At 35.2% G+C, this 15,025-nt stretch overlaps 1 protein-coding gene across 5 annotated transcripts in view; it reads left to right on the forward strand.

Moving 5' to 3' along the window:
- PARG (poly(ADP-ribose) glycohydrolase) overlaps positions 1 to 15,025 on the forward strand; it is a 113,428-nt gene that overhangs the window by 74,557 nt on the left and 23,846 nt on the right. For 4 of the 5 annotated variants that reach the window (XM_001500120.7, XM_005602716.4, XM_070229633.1 and 1 more), the window contains one exon: positions 386 to 533. The exons of the other annotated variant lie outside the window; for it this stretch is intronic. In XM_001500120.7, coding sequence (XP_001500170.2) covers positions 386 to 533 — 148 coding nt within the window. The remainder of the gene's footprint in view (positions 1 to 385; positions 534 to 15,025) is intronic. 5 annotated transcript variants of the gene reach the window in all.

Consider the following 15,025-nt stretch of genomic DNA (forward strand, 5'->3'; position numbering starts at 1 on the left):
CATATGAAATAGATAAATGGAAATTGAATAGTGAATGGTGGGGAAGTGACCTTGAAACCTTTCCAGATAAAACCTCTCTTGATCTGTGGCCCTTTGAGCACAAAAAAGGTTTATAAACAAGAGTCAATATAATGATATTGGGGCTTTTGCCTAAAAGCTCCATTTTCCAGGTTCTTTACAAAGTTTTGGAATCCAAAGAAATAAGCAGAGATATTAACTGCAGTGAGATGGAAGAGTGCAATCAACCACCTGGGAAGACTACTGATTTGGGGATTGATTTATATGGGAAAGGAAAGGAAGATTAGAGCTTAGAGGAAGTGTACTTCTTTATCATATATGTAGGTATTTTAGATCCTCATTTAACATACCACATTTTCCCAAATAGGTGGATTTTGCAAACCGTTTTGTTGGAGGTGGTGTAACCAGTGCAGGACTGGTGCAAGAAGAAATCCGCTTTTTAATTAACCCTGAGTTGATTGTTTCACGGCTCTTCACTGAGGTGCTGGATCACAATGAATGTCTTATCATCACAGGTTAGTTTTGGGAAGTCTAGACAGTGGTGTAGTTTTCCCAATCTATGACTATCTATCAGGAAGACTAGAGGCCACCCAGGTACAGCTTTTCTCTACCATGGGCATTAGTCCCAATATTTTTATGTATTAATTTATACTTGGTTTTTCGAAATTATCATTTATTTTTTCTAATTTTGAGTAAGACGTTTTATCCCCACCTTTTCTTTCTTGGCATCTTTGAGGAACAAGGGTGAAAACTGTTCAGTTATGTTCTAGTTTGAAATTTTATGATATAATCTCCTTAAGAAGATGATGATATGTCTTTGAGCATGTATTCTATTACTATTCTTCCATTATATTTCCAAAAGTGATTTGTTGTACTTCAATCTGAAGACACTGTATAAATATTAAAAGCACAGTTACAGTGTTTGGAGAGAATCAGTACAACAGTGAGCTTTATAGAAGAGAAATAAATCAGTTACCTTATGTTTACTCTAATTTCAAAATCCTAAAAGAAAAAGTGTGATTATCTTAGTGCTTCTCCTTGATTTAGGTTAATGTGGGAGGAGGAGAAAGGGAAATATAGTAAATTTTACAGGTCTATTATCAAGATTTAAATTTTTTTCTTTATTTAAATTTCTTTAGACTGAGATAGTACCAAATCACAGTATTTTCTGGTAAATAGGCTACAGAAAGTTCATGATTAACACATAGCTCTTAAGAGACTTTTAATCAGACACCATAGATAAGTTAAGCCTTTTATTTGAGTACCTAAAAGAGCAGTACATAAAAACCATAATCAGCCACCAATTGCTGATACTTTTTTCTTTCTGCAAAAGAGGATTTCTTATTTCCTCTTTGAATCTCTTGCAGCTTTGAGATTAGTGTAGGAGATTAAACATTCAACTTGGTTGGAGACTTTGGTTGATTGTTACTCCCAGAGATTATAATGGAAGAAAAACCATTCCCTATGAGTTATATGAAATATATACTCAACTAATTTACCTCCAAGAGGTATGTGATGGAGGTAATACTCTGAGGTCTCATCTTGGTGCCACACTCTGCCTCATAAACATTTGTAGGCAACCTTCAGGAGAGTATCTAAATTGTGTTTTTTATGATTTGCTTTCAAGATTCTCTCTTTGTCTTTTTTGTCTTTTTCTGTCAACAGTTTGACTATGATGTATTTAGATGTGGATCTCTTTGATTTTATCCTATTTGGAATTCATTGAGCTTCTTGAATGTTTAGATAAATTTGGTAAATTTTTGGCCATTACTTCTTCAAATATTCTTTCTGTTCCTTTTTCTCTTGTCCTGGGGCTCCCATTATGCATATTTTGGTACAGTTGATGGTGTCCCATTGGTCTCTGAAGCTCTGTTTTTCTTTTCTTCTTCTTTATTCTTTTTCTTCCTCAGACTGGATAATCTCAACTGACCTATCTTCAAGTTCACTAATTCTTTCCTCTGTCTGCTCTAATCTGTTTTTGAATCCCTCCAGTGAAATTTTTATTTGAATTATTGTACTTTTCAACTCCAGAATTTCTATTTGGTTCTTTTTTAAAATAATTTCTATCTCTCTGTTAAGATTCTGTATTTTTGAGGCATTATTCTCATACTTTCATATAGTTCTTTAGATATAATTTGTCTTAGTTCTTTGAACATATTTAAAATAACTGATTAAAGTCTCTGTTTAGTGAGTCCAACATCTGGCTCCTCAGGGACAGTTACTATTGACTACTTTTTTTCTGCTGAGGATGGGCCCTACTTTCTTGTTCCTTTCCATGTCTCAACTTTTTGTTTAAAACTGGATACTTTAAATAATATGTCAACTCTCAAAATCAGATTTTCCCCTTCCCCCAGAGTTTTTATTGCTGTTTGTTTAGTGACTTTCCTAAACTAATTCTTTAAAATCTATATTCTTTTTCATGTGTGGCCACTAAAATCTCTGCTTGCTTAGATTAGCGGTCAGCTAATGATTGGTCAGAGATTTCCTTAAATGCCTATAACAATAAGTCTCTCAGTCTATGTGCATATCGGGGCTCACCTTCAATACTCCACCAGGCAGTTGACACTTCACTTCCTGCTTGCTCAGAGCTTCAAGGTCAGACAGAGTGGAGAGCTTAGGACCATCTCAGGCCTTTCTTGAGCATATGTACTGACATGGGCATGCCTGTAGCCTTATAGATTCCTGGGGATACTTAGAACTTTTCAAAGCCCCTTATGGGTATCTCATTTCTCAGCTTTTCCTTTGAAGCTTTTTGGTTAGCCTATTGTTGCCCTAACTGTTATCTACTGTCTCCAGCAGCCACACTTTTAAACAGTTGCCTATAATTGTTCTCAACAAACACCTGTGGTGATTAGGCTTTTCACTCTGGACAAATTTCAAGTCAGATAAAGACAGCCCTGCAAGTGAGGTCTTCAGGGAACCACCAGATGGGTCAAATGATGATAATTCTCTGAGAATAGGGCTTTGAAGGAGCTTCAGCCCTCTTCTGCCCCTTCTAGGGGCTACTAAACTGCTGGTTTTCACTGTTACTACAGGCTGTTCGTTTTTAAGCCTTCTGTGGTGTTTGGGAGAGCAGAATAGGAATAGGGCAAGTTAAAACATCACAAAATTCACTGTTTTTACCAAAATTCAGCCATTTTTTCCTTTAATAAACACTCCTTGGACTGCTGCAAGCTTGTGGTTAATTCCCACAGTTCAGAAAAAGTTGATTCTCACAGTTTTCATGAGTAGTGTTCTCATTGCTTTTATGGGAGAGAGAATTTTCAGAGATTTTTACTCCATCACTTTTGCTGATGTGTCCTTATCTTTTATAAGTACTTGTTGGTAAAGGGGCTTTCAATGAGTTATTTCACATCATTTGGATATCCTATTTTTTTTTTTTATAATATCCCCATGATTTTGCTGTTTTGGTGAGGTAAGGCAAAAAGTAAAAACTTAATTGTCTGAGTTTATGTAGGAAATTAGAAGGGAACCTCAGCAAAGGAGAGAGCCTCTGCTACTGGGAGTTAATAACATGAAGTATTTCGTCCAGAATTCCAAAGTTGTTATACAAATTGTACTTAAATGGAAAGGTAAAACCCTTTTATTCTCAGTGTTGTCTTAACTCACATGTTGGTCATCCATCTGCATTTGTTGTTTATTATGATGCAGATAGGAAGGACGCAGTTGGGAGGTATTAGGGAGAAGAGAAGACAAAGAATTACAGAATAAAAAGTTAAACTGTCATAAATCTTGTTGGGCAAATAAATACTTTGAATATTGGTCACATACTGTTTTAGAGAGTTCTGAAGGTCTGGAATTGACTGTCTCCAGCATTTGGCTGTATCAAATAATACTTTAAAAGACTTTTAACTTTTAGCAGTTAAGCTAGATTTGAACCGAAGACTCAGAACAAAATAGCTCATCAATTTTTAAGATGATTTTACATCCTTGAAATAAAAAAGTTGGTGGAATGCTGGGCATTTAAACTCAAAGCTAATTTTGTTTCATTTGCTTCCTTTCTTTTGTACTAGGAAAGTGGTGAGTCTTTCGCCATTTACCATTAATGTTGCTGTAAATAAAGAATGTAATTTCCCTTGGAAGAGTAAAAGGAGAACATTAGAATGTTTTTTTCTTTTTTTAGTTTGTCCCCAATCTAAAAAAAAATCATCACTCTGAATTTATATCTGGTCTCTAACTTACCTGCAGCCATTGTGAAATGAATGGAAAATTGTAGATCCATCATTCACCTTCACATCTGCAATTACCTCAGGCTAAGGACATCCGGGGTGACTTTTAACTCAGCGTTTTTTCCCCACATCCACTTAACTCTATTATAGTGCCTTCTAATTAATATCTGTGATGTGATGTTCCCTTAATGGAAATGGCCATTTCATCATCTAGTTGATGTTGGATTTCTGCCATCTTCCTTCTTAGGAGACTCTTAACCATGCACTGCAATCTATCTGCCTGATCAATTCCATTCCTTCAATGATTCATCCAGGCTCAGTGAGCTAATGGCTGTGACTGTGCTGCCTGAATCTGTAGAAGAGTTTGAGAAATTGGAAATAAATTAAATTTATCATCATTGTGGGGCATCTGGTTGGTATCAGACTTTTAAATGAATATGAAACAGGTCATGCAAACAGGCAAAATACTTTTATCCAGACAATGTCATCCCTCTATTGGCTGTGATCCTCCCTACGACAACCATGAGTTAAAGCCTTTCAGTAAGTATAGATAGAGGGAAAGAATTAAAATTCCAATCTTCTCTTTTTTTCCTCTCTTGCGTTCCTCTACAACATCCCGTAAATAGCTTCAGTACCAAAGAGTGTTACTGTGGTTCTGGAAGATTGTTCTGTCATTTCTTTGTGGTGAACACAAAAAGCAGATGCCTAGACATGAAATTTACTGAGCAGAATGTTAGCACATTTAATATAAAACCTGCCCTCTAGTGAACCAAATCATCCCAGACATCACAGTTCCTTACATCTTTTGTGAGTGTCAGCAGGACTGATAGAAAGGACAAAAGTGGACACCAGTTCCTCATAGTACTGGTGCTTTTTATAGAGTAACAACACTAGAGGAGCTCATCTGTGCAAAAACAGCCCATTGCTAACTAAATGACATGAGCTCATTGGGAAAGATCCAAATTCAGTTGGAGTTTGGCTTTTCTTAATTATTATTAATCAGAGAAATGAAAGGTAAGAGTGTTCTATCTGATACAGAGTCACCACTGTATGAGTGATACTAATAAAAGCAGGGTAGATGGCTTTCTTACAAACCTTCTTTCCAAGGGTACAACTCATTGGTAAGTAGAATTTTTTTTTATCTCCAAATAGTTTTTCCAGTGTTCGTCACAAACTTTTATTACTAGTAAGAGAAAATAAGAATATTTCTTGGGGCTGGCCCTGTGGCCGAGTGGTTAAGTTTGCACACTCCACTACGGCGGCCCAGGGTTTCGCTGGTTCGGATCCTGGGTGCAGACATGGCACCACTCATCAGGCCACGCTCAGGCGGTGTCCCACGTGTCACAACTAGAAGGACCCACAACTAAAATATACAACTACGTACTGGGGGGATTTGGGGAGAAAAAGCCAAAAGAAAAAAGAAAAAGAAAAAAGATTGGCAACAGTTGTTAGCTCAGGTGCCAATCTTTAAAAAAAAAAGAATATTTCTTACAATTAAATCTAAAAACTCATAAAGCTGGGGCCAGCCCAGTGGCGTGGTGGTTAAGTTTGTGCTTTCCACTTCAGTGGCCCAGTGTTCACAGGTTCAGATCCCGGGCACAGACCTACACACCACTCATCAAGCCATGCTGTGGTGGCATCCCACATACAAAAAATAGATGAAGATTGGCACAGATGTTAGCTCAGGGACAATCTTCCCCACCAAAAAAAAATAAAATAAAAAATGTTTTAAAAAACTCATAAAGTTGTTATGAACTTTTGAGAACATTTTAATGAGTTTCTTCTAGTTTTTTCCTTAAGTGAAGATTTGTCTTTGAGCATGAAGTCTTCTAGGCTATCCCTAGAGAGAGCTGTCACAAAAGTCCTTCAATCTTCTGTCTCGTGTCTGCTGTTTTCACTATTTACCTTTGCATTTTCATCATAGTTTATCATTAAATTTGAATTTAAAACAAGTTAAGGGCATCCATTTTTCAGAAAAGACAGTTGACATAATTTTGAAAGATGTCTACTTAGAAAACCCAGGATTTAATTTGTTTAGAGCACAAGCACCAGATATGCATTTTTGATTTCCCACACCTGAAGGAAATAAATCTAATCTTGTTTCTCTTAGGAAAGAAGATTGAAACCATCCTAATTTGAAATAGAAATATGATAATTGATATTTTATATTTTTTAACCCCTTTCTTTTAAAAAGACAGGTGTTTTCGTAGTTAAGAGATCAGAGTAGGCATGGTTTTTTTTTTTGGTAGGAAAAATGAGGCTTGTCCACTGCAGGGCAGAAAACAGAAAAAGAGGAAAACGGTTCCTGGCTCTCTCCAGTAGACCAGGTTGTTTTTAAGCCCCACGTAAATGGAATCAAATACCCTTGGTTCTTATAACCCCTTACAAAGTTAAGTCTAATGACACCAAAACTAACAGCTTTATGGTTTTGAAGGATTTTCAACTCATCTTATTTGGTTTTCCAAACAATTCTATGAGATAAACAAGATAATAATTAACAAGCCTAATTTTCAGATGATGAAATGAAGTCCAGTGAGATTTGGTTACTTAAGGATGCACTGTGGCTTCCTCATGTCTCTAATCTCAGTGTAGTGTTCTTTTTACCACGGCATGCTGTCTTTGTAAATGTGAATTTTTTATATTTAATAAAAATTACATAGTACCTTCGGATTAAGTATTTCTGGTCTCATTATTTTAACCTCAGTTAATACAACATTCTTCCTGTTTTGCCTGGTAGTTATATTTATGTGGCAAGTACTTATTCAACTTCTTCTATATTCTTCCATTACAAGATGCTAATGTAGATACAAATGTCAATAATTTACAATCCCTGCCCTCGAGAAGCTCACAGTCTAGTGAGGGAGTCAATTACATTTTTTTAACAGCTTTATTGAGATATAATTGACATGCAATAAACTGTATATATTTAAAGTGTACAATTAGATAAATTTTGACATATAGCTACACATATGAAACCATCTTTTGCCCATGTTTTTGAGGTTTTTTTTTTTTTATTGTTGAGTTTCAAAAGTGCTTTATATATTTTGGATGCAAATCCTTTATCAAATATATGTGGTGTGTCTTTTCATTATCTTTACAGTGACTTTTAAAGAACAGAAGTTTCTGACTTTGAAATACAGTTTATTAATTTATTCTTTTTGTTATTTCTGTTTTGATTACTGTAGCTAAGACTGCTTTGAATCTATAGATCAATTGGGGGAAAATTGACATCTTAATATTTAATCTTTGACACATGAATGACATATCTCTGTTTATTTGTCTTTAATTTCTCTCAGTAATATTTTATACTTTTCATTGTACACTTTTACATTTTCTCAGATTTATCCCTAAATATTTCATATTTTTTGTTGCTATTGTAAATGTATTTTTAAAATTTCTGTTTCTGATTGTTCATTGCTACTATGTAGAAATATAATTGATTTTCAGATTGCAGTTCAATATGTCAACTGCTCTACTGATGGTACATGCAGAGTACTGTGAGGCGCAGAGAAGGAATAACCAATTCTACTTGAAGTGTCAAGGAAGGCTCACACAAGAAACATCGTGAATTTTGTAGTTATTTTCTTGATTTTTAGTTGAATGTCTTTCCCAAAATTCTAGAAGAATTTATAGCAATTAAGGTATAAATTATTTTAAATTTTTGAAAAATTTTTCAGAAGCAGTGTGCTAAGTAACAGACTAGAAACTCTAGTATTGAGTTTAAAACTTTTAAGTCTTTATTTTGGAAAATTTTAATCATATGTGAAAATAGAATCTTATTTTTCATAGCTTTATTTAATATTTATATTGTATATATATTTTTATATTTGTGTGTATTTTGGAAATTCCAGACTAATAGAAAAGTTGCAAAAATAACGCAAGGAATTTCCATATAATCTTCACTCAGATTCACCAGTTTACATTTCTCCCCCATCTGCTCTATCATTCTTTCTCTGTTTTCTTTTCCTGAACTAAGAGTACATTGGAGACATTATGCCCTTTTACCCCAAATATTTTGTTGTTTATTTCCTTAGAATTAGGACATTCTCTTACATCGGCACAGCACAGTTATCAGAATCAGGAAGTCTAACATTGATAAAGTACTATTAGCTAATCCCTAGTTAATATTCTAATTTTGTCACTTATCTTAATTATATCCTAATGTGTAGTGATTTTTTTTCCCCGAGTCTGCAATCCAATCCAGGATCACACCTTGAATATAGTTGTCATGTATTCTTTAATCTGGGACAGTTTATCAACCTTTCCTTTTGTTTTTTTCACCTTGACATTTAAAGTATATAAATATACTTGTTAGAATGTCGCTTATTTGGGATTTTCCCAATGATTCTTCATAACTAGATTCAATTTATTCATTCTGGTAGGAATCCCACTGAAGTGATATCTCTTAGTGTATCTTTGGAGGAGGAAAGTAATACCTGTTTGTCCCAATATTTGTGGTATTAGGTATTATGACTTGTAGTTAAGAAGGAATCTGCCTGGTTTCTCCACTGTCAACTTACTCTTTTTCCCTTTGTAATCACAGTCATGCATTGCATGATAATGTTTTGGTCCCTGATGGATGGTATATACAGCAGTGGTCCCATAAGATTAGTACCATATAGCCTAGCTGTGTAGCAGGCTACACTATCTAGGTTTGTGTAAGTACAGTCTGTATTTGCACAATGACTTAAATGCCTAACAATGCTTTTCTCAGAACATGTCCCTGTCATTAAGCAATGAATGACTATAATCTGTAATTATTTTATATACTTTGAAATTAAATATCCTGCCCTCATCAAACTTTCACCCACTAATTTTAGCACACATTGATAATTTTTTTACCTCCATCATTAACATGTTTCTCTGTTTTCTGTCTATGAATTGATAGTTAAAGGTAGATGCCATTTGTAATCTTGATCACTACATTATTCTTTGTATACCAAAGCTTCAGAGTTGTTTAAGTAAACATGTAAAAAGTTAACCTGACCCCCAAAATGAAATTAAATTGGTTTTGGATAAAGAACTGATAGTTCATAATTAGCATGTCATGATTTGATTTTGTGTTCTTTTATTTTTATTAAATATGTCCTCTTTTTATAAATTTATATTTTCTTAAATACTGTATTTTCTGGAGTCATTTTTCCCATGAATATTACATCTTTGTCGTAAATATTTTCAGTATTGGACTTTTATTGTGTGAGTGGTCATTTGTTAACAAAAAGTAGTTCAGCTGCCTGAAAGAGTCAGTCTGCTTATATTTTATTTACTGGCAAAACTAGGGCAGTTGTACTCAAAAATAGTCTTTAATCTTAGTTCTCAGTGGTGTCTTGTTTCTTCCTCTTTTTTCTTTTTTTATATATGAAAAGTAGTATCTTGCTCAAGGTTTTCAGCTTTTCATTTTACTGTTTTGTTGGTTCTTGACAAGTCAAGTGATTACTGAATTGACCATAGGAATTGAAATGAGCTTATTTAGTTAAATAGTGGAACACTTTTGACACCATCCCTCCTGATATGTCCAGGTCTGATGAATTAGAAATCCATGTTATGTGGCAAGCTACCTTGGTGCATGTTCTCCTCAGATGAATGTTAATTATGCTTTTTTTCCCTCTCTTTCTTCTTATGCCGTAATATCCTGGTTTTACAAAGCCCTTTAAAGTACCTAACCTGTTGACAGGCAAATCCTCGACTTAATTTTAATGACAGTTTGCTTAGCAGGGAATGTCTGTGTAAAATTTCTTTTCTCAACAATTCGAACTAAATATTACCATCAGATTACTTACATTGAAGACAGTCGACCCTATATAACAGTCTTTATCTACTGAGAAATTTTAATTGAGTTCATAATAGTTTGCATCACTTGTACATTATTTCTTGACTGTCACTACATAAGAGCTCTTCTTCACCCCTTGCGCCCACCCCCAACCCCCTTCCGCTGGTAACCACTGAACTGTTTTCTTTGTCCATGTGTTTGTTTATATTCCGTGTATGAGTGAAATCATCTGGTGTTTGTCTTTCTCAGTCTGGCTTATTTCGCTTAGCATAATTCCCTCCAGGTCCTTCTGTGTTGTTGTAAATGGGATGAATGTCTATTTTCATGGCTGAGTAGTGTCCCATTGTATCTATATACCACATCTTCTTTATCCAATCATCAGTCGATGGGCACTTGGATTGTTTCCATGTCTTGGCTATTGTGAATAGTACTGCAATGAACTTAGGGGTGCATATGTTACTTTGGATTGTTGATTTCAAATTGTTTGAAATTTCAAATTGTTTGACCCAGTAGTGGGATAGCTGGGTCATATGGTAGTTCTATTTTTAGTTTTTTGAGGAATCTCCAAACTGTTTTCCATAGTGGCTGCACCAGTTTACATTCCCACCAGCAGTGTATGAGTGTTCCCTTCTCTCCACACCCTCTCCAACATTTGTTATTTTTAGTCTTAGTGATTATAGCCATTTTAACAGGTGTAAGGTGGTATCTTAGCATAATTTTGACTTGCATTTCCCTGATGATTAGTGATGTTGGACATCTTTTCATGTGTTTATTGGCCATCTCTATATCTTCTTTGGCAAAATGTTTGTTCATCTCCTCTGCCCATTTTTTGATCAGGTTGTTTGTTTTTTTATTGTTCAGTTGTGTGAGTGCCTTATATATTATGAAGATTATCCCCTTGTCAGATGTATGATTTGCAAATATTTTCTCCCAATTGGTGGGTTGTCTCTTTGTTTTGATTCTAGTTTATTTTGCCCTGCAGAGGCTCTTTAGTTTGATGAACTCCCAGTTGTTTATTTTTTCTTTTGTTTCTCTTGTTTGAGAAAATGTATTCGAAAAGATTCTTTTAAGTTCGATGTCAAAGAGTGTACTACCTATATTATCTTCCAGGAGTTTTATGGTTTCAGGACTTATCTTCAAGTCTTTGATCCATTTTGAGTTTATTTTTGTGTATGGTGTGAGATAATGGTCTACCTTCATTCTTTTGCATGTGGCTGTCCATTTTTCCCAACACCATTTATTGAAGATACTGTCTTTTCTCCATTGTATGTCCTTTTCACCTTTGTTGAAGATTAGCTGTGTGTAGATGTGCGGTTTTATTTCTGGGCTTTCAGTTCTGTTCCATTGATCTGTGTGCCTGTTTTTGTACCAGTACCATGCCGTTTTGATCACTATGGCTTTGTAGTAAACTTTGAAGTCAGGGATTGTGATACCTACAGCTTTGTTCTTTTTTCTCAGGATTATCTTAGTAATTCAGGGTCTTTGGTTGCCCCAAATGAATTTTAGGATTATTTGTTCTATTTCCATAGTGAATGTCATTGGGATTCTGATTGGGATTGCATTGGATCTGTAGGTTGCTTTGGGTAGTATGGACATTTTAACTATGTTTATTCTTCCAGTCCATGTGCATGGAATCTCTTTCCATCTCTTCATGTCATTATCAACTTCTTTCAGTAATGTCTTATAGTTTTCATTGTGTAAGTCCTTCACCTCCTTGGCTAAATTTGTTCCTATGTACTTTACTCTTTTAGTTGCGATTGTAAATGGAATTGTATTCTTGAATTCTCTTTCTCTAAGTTCGTTATTGGAGTATAGAAAAGCAACTGATTTTTGTGAGTTGATTTTGTACCCTGCAACATTACTGTAGTTGTTAATTATTTCTATTATTTTTCTGATGGATTCTTTGTGGTTCTAATTCTTTGGGGTTTTCTATATATAAGATCATGTCATCAGCAAACAGCAAGAGTTTCACTTCTTCACTCCCTATTAGGATTCCTTTTATTCCTTTCTTTTACCTAATTGCTCTGGCCAAAACCTCCAGTACTATGTTGAATAAGAGTGGTGATAGTGGGCATCCTTATCTTGTTCCTGTGTTCAGGGGGATGGCATTCAGTTTTTGACGTTGAGTATGATATTGGCTGTGGGTTTGTCATATACGGCCTTTATTATGTTGAGGTAATTTCCTTCTTTCCCCATTTTGTTAAGAGTTTTTATCATAAATGGCTGTTGGATCTTGTCAAATGCTTTCTCTGCATCTATTGAGATGATCATGTGGTTTTTATTCCTCAATTTGTTGATGTGGTATATCACATTGATTGATTTGCAGATGTTGAACCATCCCTGCATCCCTGGTATAAATCCCACTTGATCATGATGTATGATCCTTTTGATATATTGCTGAATTCAGGGTGCCAGAATTTTGTTGAGGATTTTTGCATCTATGTTCATCAGCAGTATTGGCCTGTAGTTCTCCTTTTTTGTGCTGTCCTTGTCAGGCTTTGGTATCAGAGTGATGTTGGCCTCGTAAGATGTGTTAGAAAGTATTCCATCTTCTCTAACTTTTTGGAATAGCTTGAGACGGATGGATATTAAATCATCTCTGAAAGTTTGGTAGAATTCCCCAGGGAAGCTGTTTGGGCCTGGGGTTTTATTCTTTGGGATACTTTTGAGTACTATTTCAATCTCTTTCCTTGTGATTGGTCTATTCAGATTGTCTGTTTCTTCTTTATTCAGCTTTGGGAGCTTGTAAGAGTCTAAGAATTTATCCATTTCCTCTAGGTTATCCATTTTGTTGGCATGTAGTTTTTTGTAGTATTCTCTTATAATCTATTGCATTTCTGTGGTGTCTGTTATTTCACCTCTTTCATTTCTAATTTTATCTGAGCTTTCTCTGTTTTTTTCTTTGTAAGTCTGGGTAGGGGTTTGTCAATTTTATTTATCGTCTCAAAGAACCTGCTCTTTGTTTCATTGATCCTTTCTACTGCCTTTTTTGTTCCAGTAGCATTTATTTCTGCTCTGATTTTTATTATTTCTCTCCTTCTGCTGACTTTGGGCATTGTTTGTTCTTTTTCTAATTCAGTTAGGTGTAATTTGAGATTGCTTATTTGAGATTTTTCTTGTTTTTTAAAGTGTGCCTGTATTGCGATGAATGTCCCTCTTAATATAGCTTTTGCTGCATCCTGTATGAGTTGGTATGGTAGGTTATCATTTTCATTTGTCTCCAGATGTTTTTTGATTTCTCTTTTAATTTATTCAGTGATCCATTGCTTGTTCAATATCATGTTTAGTCTCCACATCTTTGTCCCTTTCTCAGCTTTTTTTTGTAATTCATTTCTAGCTTTATAGCATTATGATCAGAGAAGATGCTTATTATTTCAATTTTTTAAAATTTATTGAGGCTTGCCTTGTTTCCCAGCATATGGTCTGTCCTTGAGAATGTTCTGTGCGCACTTGAGAAGAATGTGTGTTCTGCTCTTTTTGGATGGAGTGTTCTATATATGTCTATTAAATCCAACTAGATTAGCTTTTCATTTAATTCCACTGTTTCTGTGTTGATTTTCTGTCTGGATTATCTATCCATTGATGTGAGTGGAGTGTTGAGGTCCCTACTATTATTGTGTTATTAGTAATATCTTCTTTCAGGTTTGTTAATAGTTGCTTTATGAACATTGGTGCTCCTGTGTTAGGTGCATAGATATTTGTAAATGTTATTTATTCTTGATGGAGTGTCCCTTTGATCATTATATATTGCCCCTCTTTGTCTCTCTTTACCTGTCTCATCTTGAAGTCTACTTTGTCTGATATAAGTATTGCGACACCCGCTTTCTTTTGTTTGCCATTAGCTTGGAGTATTGTCTTCCATCCCTTCACTCTGAGCCTGTGTTTGTCCTTGGAGCTGAGCTGTGTTTCCTGGAGGCAGCATATTGTTGGGTCTTGTTCTTTAATCCCTCTCACCACTCTGTGTCTTTTTATTGGAGAGTTCAGTCCATTTACGTTTAGGGTGATTATTGATATATGAGGACTTAATGCTGTCATTTTATCACTCGTTTTCCAGCCTGCGTTTCCTTTGTTTCTCGTCCTGTGTGTTTTGGTCTAAACATTGAGTTATGTAGTTTTTTATGATGTGTTTCTTTGTTTTCTCCTTATTTATTCTTTGTTTCTCTGTTCTGCTTCTTTGTTTAGTGGTTACCCTGAGGTTTGTTTTCAGAATCTGGTGTATAAGATAGTCCGTTTTCTGATGGCCTCCTATTTCCTTAGTCTAAACCAATTCAGTCCCTTTCCTCCTTCCCTCCTAAGTTGTTTTTCTCATATCTTATTCCATCTTGTGTTGTGAATTTGAGCTTAGAATGACAGGATTATCTTTGTTTTTGGTCTTTTCCTTCCCTTTAGCTTAATGCTATTCTTGAGTATTTGCTATCCTAATCTGATTCTGAAAACCTATGTATCTCCTTACTCTGTGTTTTGTGACCCTTTTTTTTCCCCCCAGGTATGAGGGCCTTCTTTAGGATTTCTTGTAGGGGAGAGGTCTCATGGTTGTGAAGTCCCTTAGCTTTTGTTTGTTTGGGAAATTTTTTATTTCTCCCTCATATCTGAAGGATATTTTTTCTGGATAAGGTATTCTTGGCTGAAGATTTTTTCTTTTAAAGATTTGAATATGTCATTCCATTCTCTCCCAGCTTGTAAGGTTTCTGCATAGAAATCTGCTGAAAGCCTGATAGGGGTTCCTTTGTAGGTTATTTTCTTCTGCCTTGCTACCCTTAGTGTTCTTCCTTTGTCATTCATTCTTGCCAGTTTTACTACTATATGCCTTGCAGTAGGTCTTTTTCCATTGACAAATCTAGGAGATCTGGAAGCCTCTCGCATACAAATTTACCTCTCTTTTCCTAGGTTTGGGAAGTTCTCTGCTATTATTTGAACATGCTTTCTGCTCCATTCTCCTGAAATACCTGTAATTCTTATGTTGCATTTCCTCATTGAGTTGGATATTTTTTGGACACTTTCTTCATTTCTTTTAGCCTTCATTCTCTCTCCTCCCCTGGAGCATTTCAACATGTCTGTCTTCGCTTAT

The sequence above is a fragment of the Equus caballus genome, chromosome 1, assembly GCF_041296265.1.
Source record: "Equus caballus isolate H_3958 breed thoroughbred chromosome 1, TB-T2T, whole genome shotgun sequence".
Classification (NCBI taxonomy): domain Eukaryota; kingdom Metazoa; phylum Chordata; class Mammalia; order Perissodactyla; family Equidae; genus Equus; species Equus caballus.